At 41.3% G+C, this 14,539-nt stretch overlaps 1 protein-coding gene across 1 annotated transcript in view; it reads right to left on the reverse strand.

The window, feature by feature from the left end:
• ADAM12 (ADAM metallopeptidase domain 12) overlaps nucleotides 1-14,539 on the reverse strand; it is a 187,140-nt gene that overhangs the window by 79,539 nt on the left and 93,062 nt on the right. Inside the window, exon 4 of the mRNA XM_055720883.1 lies at nucleotides 3,556-3,634. Coding sequence (XP_055576858.1) covers nucleotides 3,556-3,634 — 79 coding nt within the window. The remainder of the gene's footprint in view (nucleotides 1-3,555; nucleotides 3,635-14,539) is intronic.

A 14,539-nucleotide genomic window follows, 5' to 3' on the forward strand; every position in this document is an offset into this window, starting at 1 on the left:
CACCCACAACAGAGGTACTTTCCTAGCATATACACATATCTGTCTGGAATCAAGGTTAATTTTATTGTTGACTAAAGGTTATATTACATTCCCAATTATGTGACTGGCTGGAAAGCAGCGATTGTGTCACATCCAGCATTTCATTTCGCATGGCTCCTTTGAATGCCACCTGGAAACTGAAAACAGCCGTGTAAAAGGTTCCGATCTTATTAGTGCAAAGGAAAGTTATCACTCATGCTTCAACCTGACAGTCATCTCACTGTGCCTTTTTATTACTTGGTTCATTCGCATCCATCTAGCTGCATTAATTAACCTTTTCAGTTTTGGGGCATGGTTTTCACTTACAAAGCCTTACATAGCAGACTCCTAAAGACCACCTTGATTGTGTTAAAGAAACCAATAGCTGTGAAAATGCTGGTCAAGATATAATAATTCAGATATGAATTTTCTGCAAATAACACTACACCATGAAAAAATTGTTTAGAGCATTTGTATTTCCAACATGAGCAACTGAACACAGAACAGCAACATCTGACTTTCTAAATACAAATTCCAGTGGCTTTTCTCAGTGAAAGAAATGACAGAAACAGGGTGTTTTACTCTTGGGTATTTTTATCATCAGTACTTGTAGTCGATGACACATTGGCAAGGATAAAGCCACAATAGAAGGGAGGAAGTCACCAACTGAATTGTTTGGGGATGATTGCTTCAGTCACGGTTGTGATGGATGTCAAAGTTCTCAGTGTGAGCATGCTATTTCACTGTGATGTTATCAGTTACACATATCCAGTTGATAAGACAGAAGAAAAAAGTGCCCTCCGCCTCAGCACTGACTCTCATATAGTGACCCTGAAACAGGCTAAAACCAAAAATGAAGCAGGTTTATTCTCATTACTTAACGTATAAGGCAGAGGGGCAGTTCAGAGCTCTTAAGAAGGCAGTCTTTGGCGTCTAGCATCACCAGCATTAAGAACAGCCCTCTGAAACGGGGGGGGCAAGCTGGTATCTCGTCCCACACAGGCTGCTGCTGCAGTCTAGCTGTCTTTATCCGAAAGTGAATTATACCAAAGGTCCTGATTTCTTTCCCTCTCCACAAACAACTTGTCATTTTATCAACTTTGAGCTCCTTGTTGTGGCTCATTTCACAATTTCTCTAAGATCCACATACTATATGATGCCAAAGCTCAATACTGAAAATGTAAACTTATCAGACCATGGCCTGCAATTGCACTGGTAGAAAATTGATTTCTAGCTCAGTAACTCCACTGAACCACAGGTTGTTTGTTTTTTTTTCTCCTATCAGATAATTTTATTCCTATAAACTAGTATATAAAATGGATGACCCCCTAAACCCAAATAATTACCAGGGCTGATTTGTCATACTTAAAACAGTACTCTACCCTTACTTGAGATCATTTAATAAATACCAGCTTGTGACACCTGCAAATTTTTCAGGTGCTATAAACCAGAAAAATAACTCAGACACTGACTTATGTGCCAGAGAAACTCCCCAAATGACAGCTCCACAAACCTGACTGGGCTTGACCTCCAAGCAGAATTTGACTAAGCAAATTTTCAATGGGAAATTGGACTTTGGTTTCAACTATAGACTACGCTGATGTCATCAGCAAAAAAGAGATACAAAAATAAAATCTCAAGAGACTTATCTTTTTTAAACCATATTGTGGCATTTAATGAAAAATGAATTCACTGATCGCTCTCTCAAAAAAAAATATCTTTTAGGCAGCACAATGCACTGTCGGTATTGATCTTGACTTACTGCCGTTATGTAAACAGGTTTTTGGGTTAGTAAAGGAAAGCCTAGCTATCATTAGCTATACACATATCCATGCCAGTGTAGGTTAGTCTGTCCAAGACATGTGTGCGTCACTTCTTTCCTTTCACTTCCTTTAAGAGTCTACACAGCCTTCCTTCTTCTAAAAAAAATGAGTATTTTCTAGTAAGCTGATTTTGAAGAAGATACGAGCATCCAGCAAAAAAAGAAAATGCTGAATGCTTTCAGAATGACTGCTTTACTTGGGATGTCTGGGGCTATAATGAAGATGCAAAGCCCGTTATGGGTGGGAACACAAGGCACGATGCCTCTTCTGACAGTGTCAATAAATAATAATATAACATAACAGATACTTCATAGGACTTAGGCAGACAAAATATAAACTTTGTAACTAGAATCACTTGCTGCATTGTTTCTAATTAAGGAATTCATACTGTCAGAGAACAGAACCATTACTGCTTTAAATCTTTTTTTTTTTTTATTTATAAAAAGCAGTTTTAAACTACTGATTTTAACAAGGATGATATTAGCTGTATTTATATATTTTCCTGGTTTGGTTTTGGCTGGGATATAGTTAATTTTCTTCTTAGTAGCTGATACCACGCTGTGTTGTAGATTTAGTATTAGAAACTAGTTGAAAGCACAGTGATGGTTTTAGCTGTTGCTGGGTGATGTTTACACCAAGCAAAGGACACTTCAGCTTCCCGGCCCTGCAAGTGCGAGGGTGGAGGGGCACAACAAGCCGGGAGGGGACACGGCCAGGGCAGGTGGCCCCAACTGGCCCAAAGGGTAGTCCATGCCATGGGACGTCGTGCTCGGTATGTAAACTGTGGTGGTGGTGGCCAGGGCTGTGCGATCGCTGCTGGGGGCCTGGCTGGGCATCAGGCAGCAGGTGATGAGCAACTGTGTTGTGCATCACTTGGGTTTTTACCCTTCCCTTCGGATTTTATTCCTCTCCCCTTCTCTCCTCTTTTCATTATGATTGTTGTTGCTGTTGTTGTTGTTGTTACTACTATTATTATTATTATTATTGTCGTTGTTGTTATAGTTATCATTATTATTGCAGTTTTCTATTTACTGTTTTTATTTCAATAATTAAATTGTTCTCATCTTTTTTCCCAACCCTCCCCATCCCACTGCGGGGCTGGAGGGAAGTGAGTGAGCAGCTGTGTGATACTTAGTTGCCAGTTGGGGTTAAACCATGACACATATATATATATATATATATACATACGCATGCATATAAATAAAAATACATACATACATACATGCATATAAAGTGTATCTGCAACAGTCTTATGGTCTGGTTTAAAAAATAAATCCAACCCACTCCCTCTCCCAAACCCCAGCCACGACTTCCCCAATGAAGAAAGGCAGTCAAGCCTTCAAAAGCTCTGATGTGAGCTTCTGCACTATGGAAATCAGACATTTAGGGCTTTCTTCCTCACTGAACCCGGACTGTCCTCTGTAAGTGATCAACAATGGTTGCATTTATTACAAAATTTTAATGGGTCTATGTCCAAGAAGCTGAACAAATCTTACAGGCTTTAAAAGTCACCTGGTTAAAAACCCCACAGCTTGCCTTTAAAGTCACTCTCTAAAAACTCACGTGTAGGATCACAGCAGTCAAAAAGGTACTGAAGGAAACAATAAAAAAAGATCACAGATCGAGCTGTTTCATCCCATGGCTCAGATCCCGGCAGAGAGCACTTTGGGTTTTAACAATGAAGCGTCGCTTCCCCGTGACACGCCACCCTTACCGTGTAATTGCGTGCGAGAACCACATCAGTGCCGTCTTTCAAATAATGTGTTTCTGTGAAGCTGCTGGCTAACAGGCCCCTGAAAAAAATAAAGCACACGCAATATTAAGGCCGCATCACCTTGACTTTGTCCTTTAGTGGTTCCGTTTCAGAGAGTGATCAAAGCCAAGCGTTAATGATACAATGACTACTGGGGCTGTGTGTGAAATAAGGAAAAATAGAACTGCATTCCTGAAGCTGCAGTACGGGAACACTTCCTTTGTTAATTGTGAAAAGACTACAAGTTTCCAGGCTACTTTCTCTTCCAAATAAGGACTGCATGCCAGCACATTTCAGTATTGAATCTTCCATGTAATTTTCAACACCTTTTACATTAAATCAGAAATCTAGGCATTTGGAGTATTGTTAAGTAATGGTGGTTTGTGGAAAAGGAAAATCTTTTCCCTGTGTTACTTATTTTTCTAAAGAATGTGTTGCATTCATCAGCAAGTGACCACCCAAAGACTAGTATAGCTCTGGGTAAATGAAAAAAACTTCTTCCATTGACACTCAAAGAAAATCACTACAAGAACATCACAGAAGTTAAAGGACTGGATTTATGCTCATCACCTGAAAAGGATGTTCATGAACAGAAATCTAACAACTTGAAGTGATGTATCAGGAGACGGTGAAAAAACATGTCTGTGATGAGACATGTTCTCATTCTCTCCACACTTCCCCTCCTGCCTTTGGCAACGATATAAAAAAATCTTGAGTTGCAATTGCCATTTTCCAGACATCTCCAGAGAGGGGCACATGCATGACAATGATGAAAACTTTTCTTTTGGTAGTAAACTCATGGAACAGGGACAACAGCATTTTTTAATTTTTTTTTTTTTTAAAGAAGTCCTGCTATTAATCTGTTTTTCAACTCCTTATCTAAAAAGTATTGCTAACAAGGCCAGAAAGAAGAATACATAATCACATTTATTCCTAACATAGCTATGTCCTGACACAAATTCTAGAGAAATGCAAAAGCACAATACAGAAGAAACCAAAGATAAATGCCACCCTCACCCTCAGAAAACTGGAGAGTTTGGACTACTGAAAATCTTTGGCACAGCATTTCACAATGTTCTTTCTGTTCCAATTCAGAAATGTGTTTCTCCCTTGGGTTGTTCATTTGAACAAATCAGGCCCTTTCTTTTATTTAAAGGTGCTCTTGCATATAGAGTAGTGTGAACTAGTACACGGTCTCCATCCACACTTCTTGCACTTTAATAAACATTAAAGCTAGAACATGAAGAAGCATTTATTTTTCATTACTGATTTATTTGCATCACATCAATATCCAATGGCTCAGTCACTATCAGGATCTGGTTGTGCTAGGAACTGTACAAACACTTATTAGAGAGAAACCCCATTTTTAGAAGCCTATATCTTAAGATAGAAGGAAAAAAAAATATGAACAAGACTGATAAAAAAAAAAAAAAGAAAAAGAAAGAAAAGAAAAAGATAGAAGGAAATGGCAGTGTAAAAAGATGAAGGTAGCAAAGCCCCAACATAATGAGTATTTAAGCACAGATTCTCACTTCACGTTTTTCAGCTTGTGGGAAATATTTGCATATTAATAGATACTGAATGTTAAAACACCGCAGTGTTTGGTGGGTTGTGCAGGAACTGCTCTGGGTCTCAGCCAGCCACCACACCTAGAGCAGGATTTGGTTGTCCAACCAAGCATCTAGTGTTGATCAGAGATACTCTATATATTTCAGCAGTCAGCTCCGTAGGGACACCTCAAACCCCTTGTACTGTCTTGCAGGGCATTTGACACCAACGTTCATCTCACCTCTCGTGCCTGCAGGCTCTAGAAGGCCTCCCTGAAACAGTGTGATCTATCCATTTTTCACTGTCTTATTATCACAAAAAGCAGCTGCTTTCTTAATTATTATTTATATAACAACACTGCTAAGTTCTGTGCTTAGCAGGCATTCATTACCTTTGCAAAGGCAAAAGGCAAGACCCCATCATTACTGAAGCCAACGGAGTTCTGCCGTGCACTTTCTGGAAATGGAATTTCATCTGGGATACTGGAGCAATTTGTATTTAATGGCATCAAACACAGGCAAGGGATAGGGTAACAGATGTAGCATAAGGGCAAAGCGACTGAGCAATATACTTGCTTTTTGCTCTGCTATTTCCAAAGTGTTTGACAGCAGTGATGATAAAGGTGACCTTTCTGCTTCTGCTCATTCTACCCTCAGGCACAGATTTAGAAAATATTTCATAGATCCATAGATTTTGATACCAGCAGGGAGCACTGTGATCAGCTATCTGACCTGCCACATTACATAGATCATTTAACTCGAATTAGTCTTCTAGTATGATGACCGTGATGGAACCAGACCTGTTTTCTTACCGCATAGAGCCCTTGTCTAGATTTCCCATAATGAAGCTATCACAAGTCCGCTAAGTTTTTAACAATTAATTAAGCTCAGTGTAAAAACACTGCCCTTTGTGTCTAGACTGACTGTGTCCACACTCAGTGGATCTCACTCCTTTACGTCAATGCTTCATTTTTATTAGAGCCTTCATGGACAGTTCTACTTAGTAAAGTAAGGAAATATAACAGGTAGCCAAATTCCTGGTGTAGCTGTCATCAATATCCCTACCAGGATGAAAGCCTGCTATCTACCCTGATTAGATTACCGGCTGAACACAAGAATTCCCAGTGTGAGCAGTAAAAGACTGGTAAGAGCACCAAGATGATGGAGTCCCATTATGGACTAACCTAATAAAAAGTATGCCCCAATGCAGAAGCCAAAGTAGGATTTCAAATGATGGAAATTTCATGTACCACTGAAAGACCTTTTTAAGAAAATGAGAAAGTTTTTCAGGCGTCTGCATTAACACTCCTTTGGTTTAGTAACTAAGCTTCGTTGCCCAGATGTGTTTTCCTGCCACATGCAGTCTAGCGCTAGTGTGAAAGCAAGCCAGAGGAAACGCTTTCTCCACACGGTAGAGGCTGGGGACCTCTAGAAGACATTTTGCAAAGGAGTCCAACAATTTCTGGCAGAGAAAGAAGCTGTTATCCCCACTTTCAAAATGTCTAATATCTTAAAAGCTGTATAACCGTATAAGCACACGGCGTTAGTGTCCGGGGACAGCAAGTCATATAAAGGCATTTCTTGGAAAGTTATAAAAACTAAGTGTAACAAGCACTCGAATTCCACCACTGAGTGTGCACCGCTTCACTTTCCAATTATGGCAATAATGTTTAACATACCAAACAATAACTTCAACATATGTATCTATTAGGTAATCTAATTACCCCCCATCCCGCAAAAGATATCCAATGTAATAGATTGATTTACATTTCTGGTTTTGACCCACAGTAAAGGAGATTAATAGAGGTAAGTAAATTAATTGAGATAGCAAGCTACTTAACCTAATTGGATCAATGTAATTCTGAAAGAGCAGGGATCAAAATAACATTAATATATCATAGTGCAATTCATCACCACGTCTGGAGTTTCAAATGTTGTCAGCTACAATGCTCAGCAGTACCAGATGATTATCATTTTTTTTGCACCGCATGAAGAAGCAGAAACAAATGCTATAAAGAACTGCATCTACTGTTGGATATGATTAAAAAAAAAAATCAGTGCACTTTCTCATTTATTCTCCGAAGATGCAAAAGTGCAGTTCTTGAGTTAAATTACTTATGTACTTAGGCACTGTTTGTCAGCACCGTGGATTTTTTTCACACTTCCCAGAGCCAAATTAACAAGTAGAACCTTTGAGGGCCCAGAAGAACAAGTTTTATCCTTCCTGATCTATGACAGACACAGCACAGGCTTCCTCATGCTCTGTAAATCAGTAAGAAGCTTGCCTGTCAGATTTGCTGAAACATTTTCAGGTGTCAAGCAGCTTCCACTAACCTAAGCCTCAGGGAATACGATGAACGTTATTTAAACTTCTAACTGACTCTTTCTAACCTTCCTGACCCCCTGCAATGTGAAGCCTTAGGCGGTTTGTTTGGGAAGGGGGAAAATGTCCTGTTTTAAACACATCAAATTTTTTGCTCAATCCATTTAATGACAGGAATGGTAATTTAACACACTGCCTCTCACTTGCAAATGAGAAAATCAGTCTCTGCTCTCCAGGCACTAATACATTATTTCAAAAGGTTATAATGATATTTCATCACCCAGGGAGTCAGCAAGACAGAGTCTCAGAAGCTAGAGATGGAAAAAATCTAGTGGATCATACAGACGGCCTCCCTGGAAGCCAAGAATGCTATAGATCAAATCAGGTTCTGTCTCATCGCGCTTCAAATGTCAGAAGCAATGCTGATCCCACCGCTTTCAAAGGGAGATTACTTTGCATTCCAGCAGATGTTACTGTCACAATGCATTTCCTGATATTCAGCCTTTTCTAGTTTTCCTGAGTCACACTTCTATCACTAGCTGAAACAATTGTTTTTCCTTCTTGGTACATCTATCATTCAGATTGGTGCAGATTATTATCAAATTCTCCCTTAACCACCCATGTGCCAAGTATGGAATATCAGGCTAAAAAAAATGATGAGAACTGTGTATTTGTCATGTTAGTGCTACTCAGCAAAACGCTAAGCATCACCACAGTCAGAGCAGACACCAGGGCTTCCCTTGGTGATACGGGAGAAACCGGCAGACAAAAGCCCAAGGAACAAATCTCTAACAGCACACAGGCTTGTTCTTCCATCTGTCTTTTGGGATGAAATTTCTTTGGTTGCCCTCCCCGTTCCAGGTCATCCCCCCTGCTACACGGATATAAGGGGGAAGACACCAACACTGTTCTCCATCAAGGTGGATCACAAGTCTCTCAAGGCTGATCTGTGAGCCTGAAGTAACACCCAGCAACCGAGACTCAACAGCACCGCTTTACAGCCACGCAGTGCGATGGATGTCTGAATGGTCTGGTACACGTTTCCTTGACATCCTGGGTGGTGTGTGGCTCACTCTCACACATCTCAGCACGACTATGCTTTGCTTTTGCATGACATGGAGGATAAAAATTGACCTTTGCTTCAGCAGGGAATCAAGCTGGCAGAAGAGACACAAGTTTTTACACTAATAAATCCCTGCTTCTGCTTGCCTGATTGTTAGTGCGAGCGAGCCAGCAGGGACCTCATCTTCTTCTTTTGGGCACACACTCTGTGGTACAGAGCCCAAACCCACCCAGCACTGCCAGGGATGTGGCGTGATCTGCCTACTGCCATTAAACATTAACTAGGACTTTGAGATGGGGGAAAGTGGAACAGGAACAGGACACTTGGCTAAAATCCCATGCTTGAAATAGAAACACCACGAGCAATTTCTAAAAGCTGCTTTTTCTTCTGAATCTCATGGAAGTGTAAAGCAGCCTCAAATCAGAGCTACAGCTTTGTCGACTATTTGACTCTGAGGTCTGACACGCCTAGGAATGAATCTTGGGCATTCCGCATATATACTGCAAGACTCGCAGGGCTGAAGCGTATGACCTGATTTTTGTTTCTGCAACTCCTTGTCCTGTGGAAAGGTTTGGGAATGCAGCCCCTAATCCTCACCTTAAATCTTCTTTCAAATAGGGTCATGTATGGACATGTCTGTTCTGGGGTCCAACCTCACAGCGATGCGCCCTTGGAGTAGGAGGTTTCCCAAGGTTGTATTTGATGATACAGGGAAGGTGCTGTGAGCCTCCTGCGCTTTGCAGAGGAACACACACCTTTCATGCTCTTAAGTTTGCTTTTCCACTTACCTTTGTTTTTGATTAACACCTCAGTACAGCTACACCACTTCAAGAACTGGTCTTTTAGGAAGAATATTAAATACTCCTATGACTTCTTAAATGATGGCAGTCAGCAGCCTCACCTCCTTGGTGGGAGCATCGATCGTAATAAGCCCCTGGTAGTGCAAGGCTGACTCCAGTCTGACCAGTGCTTCCCTTCCCCGCAGATACGCTGCTTGCAGCTCAGACGGGCACCTGACCTTTACTGATACTTGTTAGTCTTTCTCGTCCTTCCAAATGATGAAGTGCCCGTTTTCTCCCCCAGCCAAGTCCTGCCTCACTCTGTTAGGCAAATCCACGTTACAAGCCCTCCAGCTGTGCACTGTAAATCCTGCCCGCAAATGGGGGAGGTGAGGGGGGCGAAACAGGACGGCGCACGGGCAGTTATAAAAAATGTCATCTAAACCTCTGCCCACTGACACCAGCATACTCCATTAATCCTTAAGCATCTCAATTCAGGTCGTTTTGACCTTTATACTGGATTTTTTGTTAATTCTTCCATTGCTGTATTTCTTCACTGGTATATTCAGAGGAATGAACAAGTCCGTTAAGCCCGCCGCTTCTGCTGTGGTGGTCCCAGCACAAGGACCTCCTGATATTCAGAAAGGTGATATTCACAGAGATGTTTTTCGATTCTTCTTTCTCATTACAACATAACGAATGAGTGAAGCATGGGTAATGACTTTCCCATGCACAGGCACCTAACATCATCCTATCTGCAAAACCACCACATATTCTTTAAACACGGCACATTCTTTCCCCTTGTTTAATTATCTTAAGTGATTTGAAATGTTTTTGGACATTTTCCCATTGAATGTCTCCACTTCATAATATCCTATCTGCTACACTCCAGCGTGCTGCCATAGAGGGACTGCAATGTCATAATTGAAGAACCTGAGAGATTGAAATTCACAGAGCTTAATTAGCGCAACAATTCTGAAGACAAGATGGGAGCAAAATAAAACTATAATAGCTAGGAAATCACCCGGGCATCCCAAGTTTCGGTACTAACTCTATGGCAGTAGCCTCTAGCCTGTTTCACGTGGTCTGTGGATAGACAATTTGAGTAGATCATATGCTACATCTGAAAAATATGTCTCTGTACGTCCACCCAGTTCTTTTGATGCAAAATTCATATAATCCTGTGTCTACTGGAGCCCACGTTAAAATCCCGCTCCCATCTCCTTGCATGAGTGGAACAGTATCTGGCACCAAGAGAGCAAATTTTTATAAACGAATGCTACAACATCAAAAGCAACAGCCACACTCTGAGTTATCCCTGGACACTGTGTTGAAACACAGGCACTCTCAATGATAGCTTCTCTCTGGTGTGCTGGGGATAGGGAGACAAGAGGGGCAAAGCACAACTTCTAAAGCCTACAAGCATCCTCTCTTCAGAACTAGTCACTACCTGTGGTTGCAGCATACAGAAAACCAAAGAACAGCCTAAGCAAACAAATCCAAACACCTAAGGGAGAAAACCACCTCAGTAGCAGGCAATCACCGAGTGATTGAGAGCTTTCTTGTTTCCTGTTTGCTTGGAAAATAAACCATAAAACTCACCTCCCCACACTTCAATAGAAAAAGACTGAAACGAAACTAAGCACGTCAGCGGCCTCCCATGCTGTCCCAGGCTCTCCATGCACACCCTGCTTGCATCCCTCATGGCAATGTTTACAGCAACCATTTACCTGACAAAACTGTAGCGTTCATTTTATCATTCTAATTCCAAAATGTTAATGAAGAGACAGACTACTGTTAACCAGTGTTGTGGTGAAAGCATGTTCTCCCTTGGAAGAAGATAAACAAAATGTTTTCCAAAAAAGCAGATGGGTGAAAGCCAATTCTCTCCCTGAAAGGGCTTAAGCTTGGCCAAAACCCTCTGGGCAGTCGTGATGCACCTCAGATGGTCATTAAGGGATGAAGCAACCTACCTGGCATGTGGAGGGGAATGAAAGGAATAAGAACAAGGTTAGCTCCGTCTTCACCAGAGAGCTTGGAGACATAGCCAAACTTCTCCAGCAGAAGAGGTAATGGCATCACTTCTGGGAGCTTTGACTAAAACTGCGCATCTCACACACATCAAAGGACAACATCAGAGCTGGTTTCCCAGCATCCCACCGACGCTAACCTTGAAGATGCTCTGACTTTTCACCAATCAACTCCAATATACCAGAGCAGCATTTGACAGTTTTCAGCATCTCTCTCACAGAATTGTCCTAGGAGAGCTCCTTGTGAGGAATATTTTATATTACCTCCTTGAGCTTCCCTGTGTAGTAGAACAATAGAAATTGTACAATGGGTTCAGCTGGGCAGCCTGCCATGAAAAGCAACACCTTCAGTAAAGGCTCCAGAATAACACCAGCCATGAAATGCTGTCAGCTACAGAGAGGTGACAGCACTTACTGGTTAACTGACTTTTTGATGGAAAAATAAAATTCTGTATGTTTAGGCAAACTATGTCGGCTGACTGCTTTAGAGCTACTTTACTGTGTGAGCCACATTGAGTAGTTTTAACTTAGAACAATGGAAGTGGCTGTGAAACCCTGAAGCAACATGACAAAAGTTCAAGCATTATGCTGGAAAAAACCATTGAACGACTACACCTCTGAAGTATCTATGGCAAAGATCAAAATTAATGGGCAAAGCTGTACTGCAGGATGAACCCGGACAAATTTACGCAACTCAGTATTCTGAATTGGCTTTGGCTAGACTAAAGACTAACACGGTTCTGAAAGTCTGGCTCCCCTTCCATGGATCTGTTCCTCAGATGACAATGCTGTGGTTTCTGATGAAATACATACTTCCTACGATTCTGCTTCCACTAAAACTTGTACAAGATAATCTAGGGGATTTTTTTAACATTCTGATCTTGCATGCAGAATACAGCATTAGTTACAGATGTAGGCAACGCAGACAGCACCATAAAATCATGGCTCAAAAGATTCACTAGAAAACATTGAGATGTTTCAGAAGCTAAGAAGTACATATCACAAGTGGCAGACATAATATTTTAATGCATTCTTTTCTAACATCACAGTACTTCCTTTCATAAAACAAATTCTTTGTAGTCCCTGTAACACTTCTAGGATGGCATATTTTCATTAAGTAATAAGTCTGGAGATACGGGGCTGGAAAGCTGTCAAATTCTATTTGAAATGTTTCATTCAATTAAATATGTCGTTTGTAGCTGAGTAAACCTATGCTGCTGAACAGATGTCATTGGGCAAATTGTCTCACTGTACTTTCATCTGAACATTTTCAGACTAGTACAGAATTCTATTTGAAACATCCAAGAAAACTAGTCCTAACATGGAAAATTTATAAACATAGAAATTTAAGCAATACCAATGAAAAATCAGACCTTATTAAGATATAACTAACAAAATATAAATAGTGCTGTGGGCTTACAAAAGGTTATATGCAAGCACTGAAATCCTTTTGGAAAGCCAGGCTCTTATACTAATGAAAAGTCAGTGAGCCTAGGTTTATTGTTAGACTCTGACCAGCAACCACACCTTCTCCGTCTCTCATTCTCGCTTTTGTGTGTGTGCCCGTAGGTTTGCATTTGCGTTTTTAATGTAAATGAACTTATCTTGCCGTTTCTGCCAGTTTGATGAAACATAAAATAGTATTTTTGTTTTATAAAGCCCTCAGTTTTTCCCTTGCCACAAGAATGAGCCATTTGCTCTAAATAGGCTGTACTCATATTTCACTTGCAGAACACCGCTGACTTTTACAGATATGCCTTCATTTTGCCCTACGCCTCACTGTCCCTCTCGCTAACCTTTTAAAATTCTGGATGAAAAGGGCAGACACATGTAAGGACATTTTGGTGCAAAATCTGTGTTGAAGTCTCAAGCCTACAAATGTGGTATGCGTGCTCATTTAAAACTAAGTAAACCCAAACGCCGTTAAGACTGGCTGCAGGTTGTCAGACCAAAGGTCCACCTAGTCCTATATTCCACCTCCAACAGTGGCCAATATGAGGGAAATAACTTGTGAAGAGGACAGGCATGCTACATTTCCCTGAAATACTGCTCCTGCTGCTCTGCCTCCAAATCCTTTATGAGCCAGGGTCAGATGTGGAGCGGAGGCTCTGGGATTGAACAAGAGCTCGCAGGGTGTTCTTACTCTCCCCTGACACTCTTCCTTTCCAGTTAAAGCAGTGCCTTCCATCAAGATCAATTAATTTGGTAACACAGCAAGCCTGCAGCTGCAGGTTTCAGGCAATGCGTTAAAGGTAATGGCAGCAATTACAGCGCGGTGTGCTGGGAAGTCGGTTCCTATGGAAAAGGCTTTGCTTTTGGGCCTAGCACAACCTTGCCGGGACAGAAGAGCACCCCGTAAGATACCCACTGTCCCCACAGCCTGAATGCTTTTGTTTGCAGGTTGGCTATGCATGCTCGGGTGGTTTTCAAGTATGTAAGGTTTATTCTTAAATGAGCAAACAAAGCTTCATGAGATCACGGACTCCTGTTAACGTTACTCCAACCCAATAGAAATACTGCTGCTCTCTGGCTTTGCTAGTAGCCTCATTTCTTGCACAAAGGTGTAACTGCATGTTTTCCAAACCACTTCTGAAACTAGCACATCCCCCACCATTCACGCTTGAAGACGGTCAGCCCTATACTGACTGCCTCAGTCCCTGCAACAGTCCCAAACACTGTGTCAGCTGTTGCCATATGGTGCTTCAGGAGATTTGGGAAAACCTGGAGTGATTTTTCAAGTAATGTTAGGCTACACTGTCAGAGGATGATGGCTCATTTCCAACTAATTCTGCTTCAACATATGACTTGAAATTGGGGGGAGTGATTCAGGTGTTCACAGAACAAAACCGTGGAGCCGAGGGACCAAGCAATGGGTGAATTTACAGGGTGGAGGCATTTGACAGAAAGGAGGGGACTTGAAATATTCCTCCTTCCTTTCCTTTTTCTTACCCATTAATTACTGTCCCACATTCACTGTGTTTTACCTCAGCCATTCTTCATCATCTTTCCATTCCCTCTCCTTTTCCCCAAATTATTCCTCCATGGCCCTCCTCTCATCACCTCTGACATGCCTATGTTTATTATTGCGCTGTTAAAGAGGAGATACAGATTTCTTAGTAAGTAAGACACAAAAAAGCAACACAACCACATTGGTGTTTTTCTTAAACAAATCTCAAATCTATGGGGACCACAACACGGTGTAC

Source organism: Falco cherrug, chromosome 9, assembly GCF_023634085.1.
Source record: "Falco cherrug isolate bFalChe1 chromosome 9, bFalChe1.pri, whole genome shotgun sequence".
NCBI lineage: Eukaryota > Metazoa > Chordata > Aves > Falconiformes > Falconidae > Falco > Falco cherrug.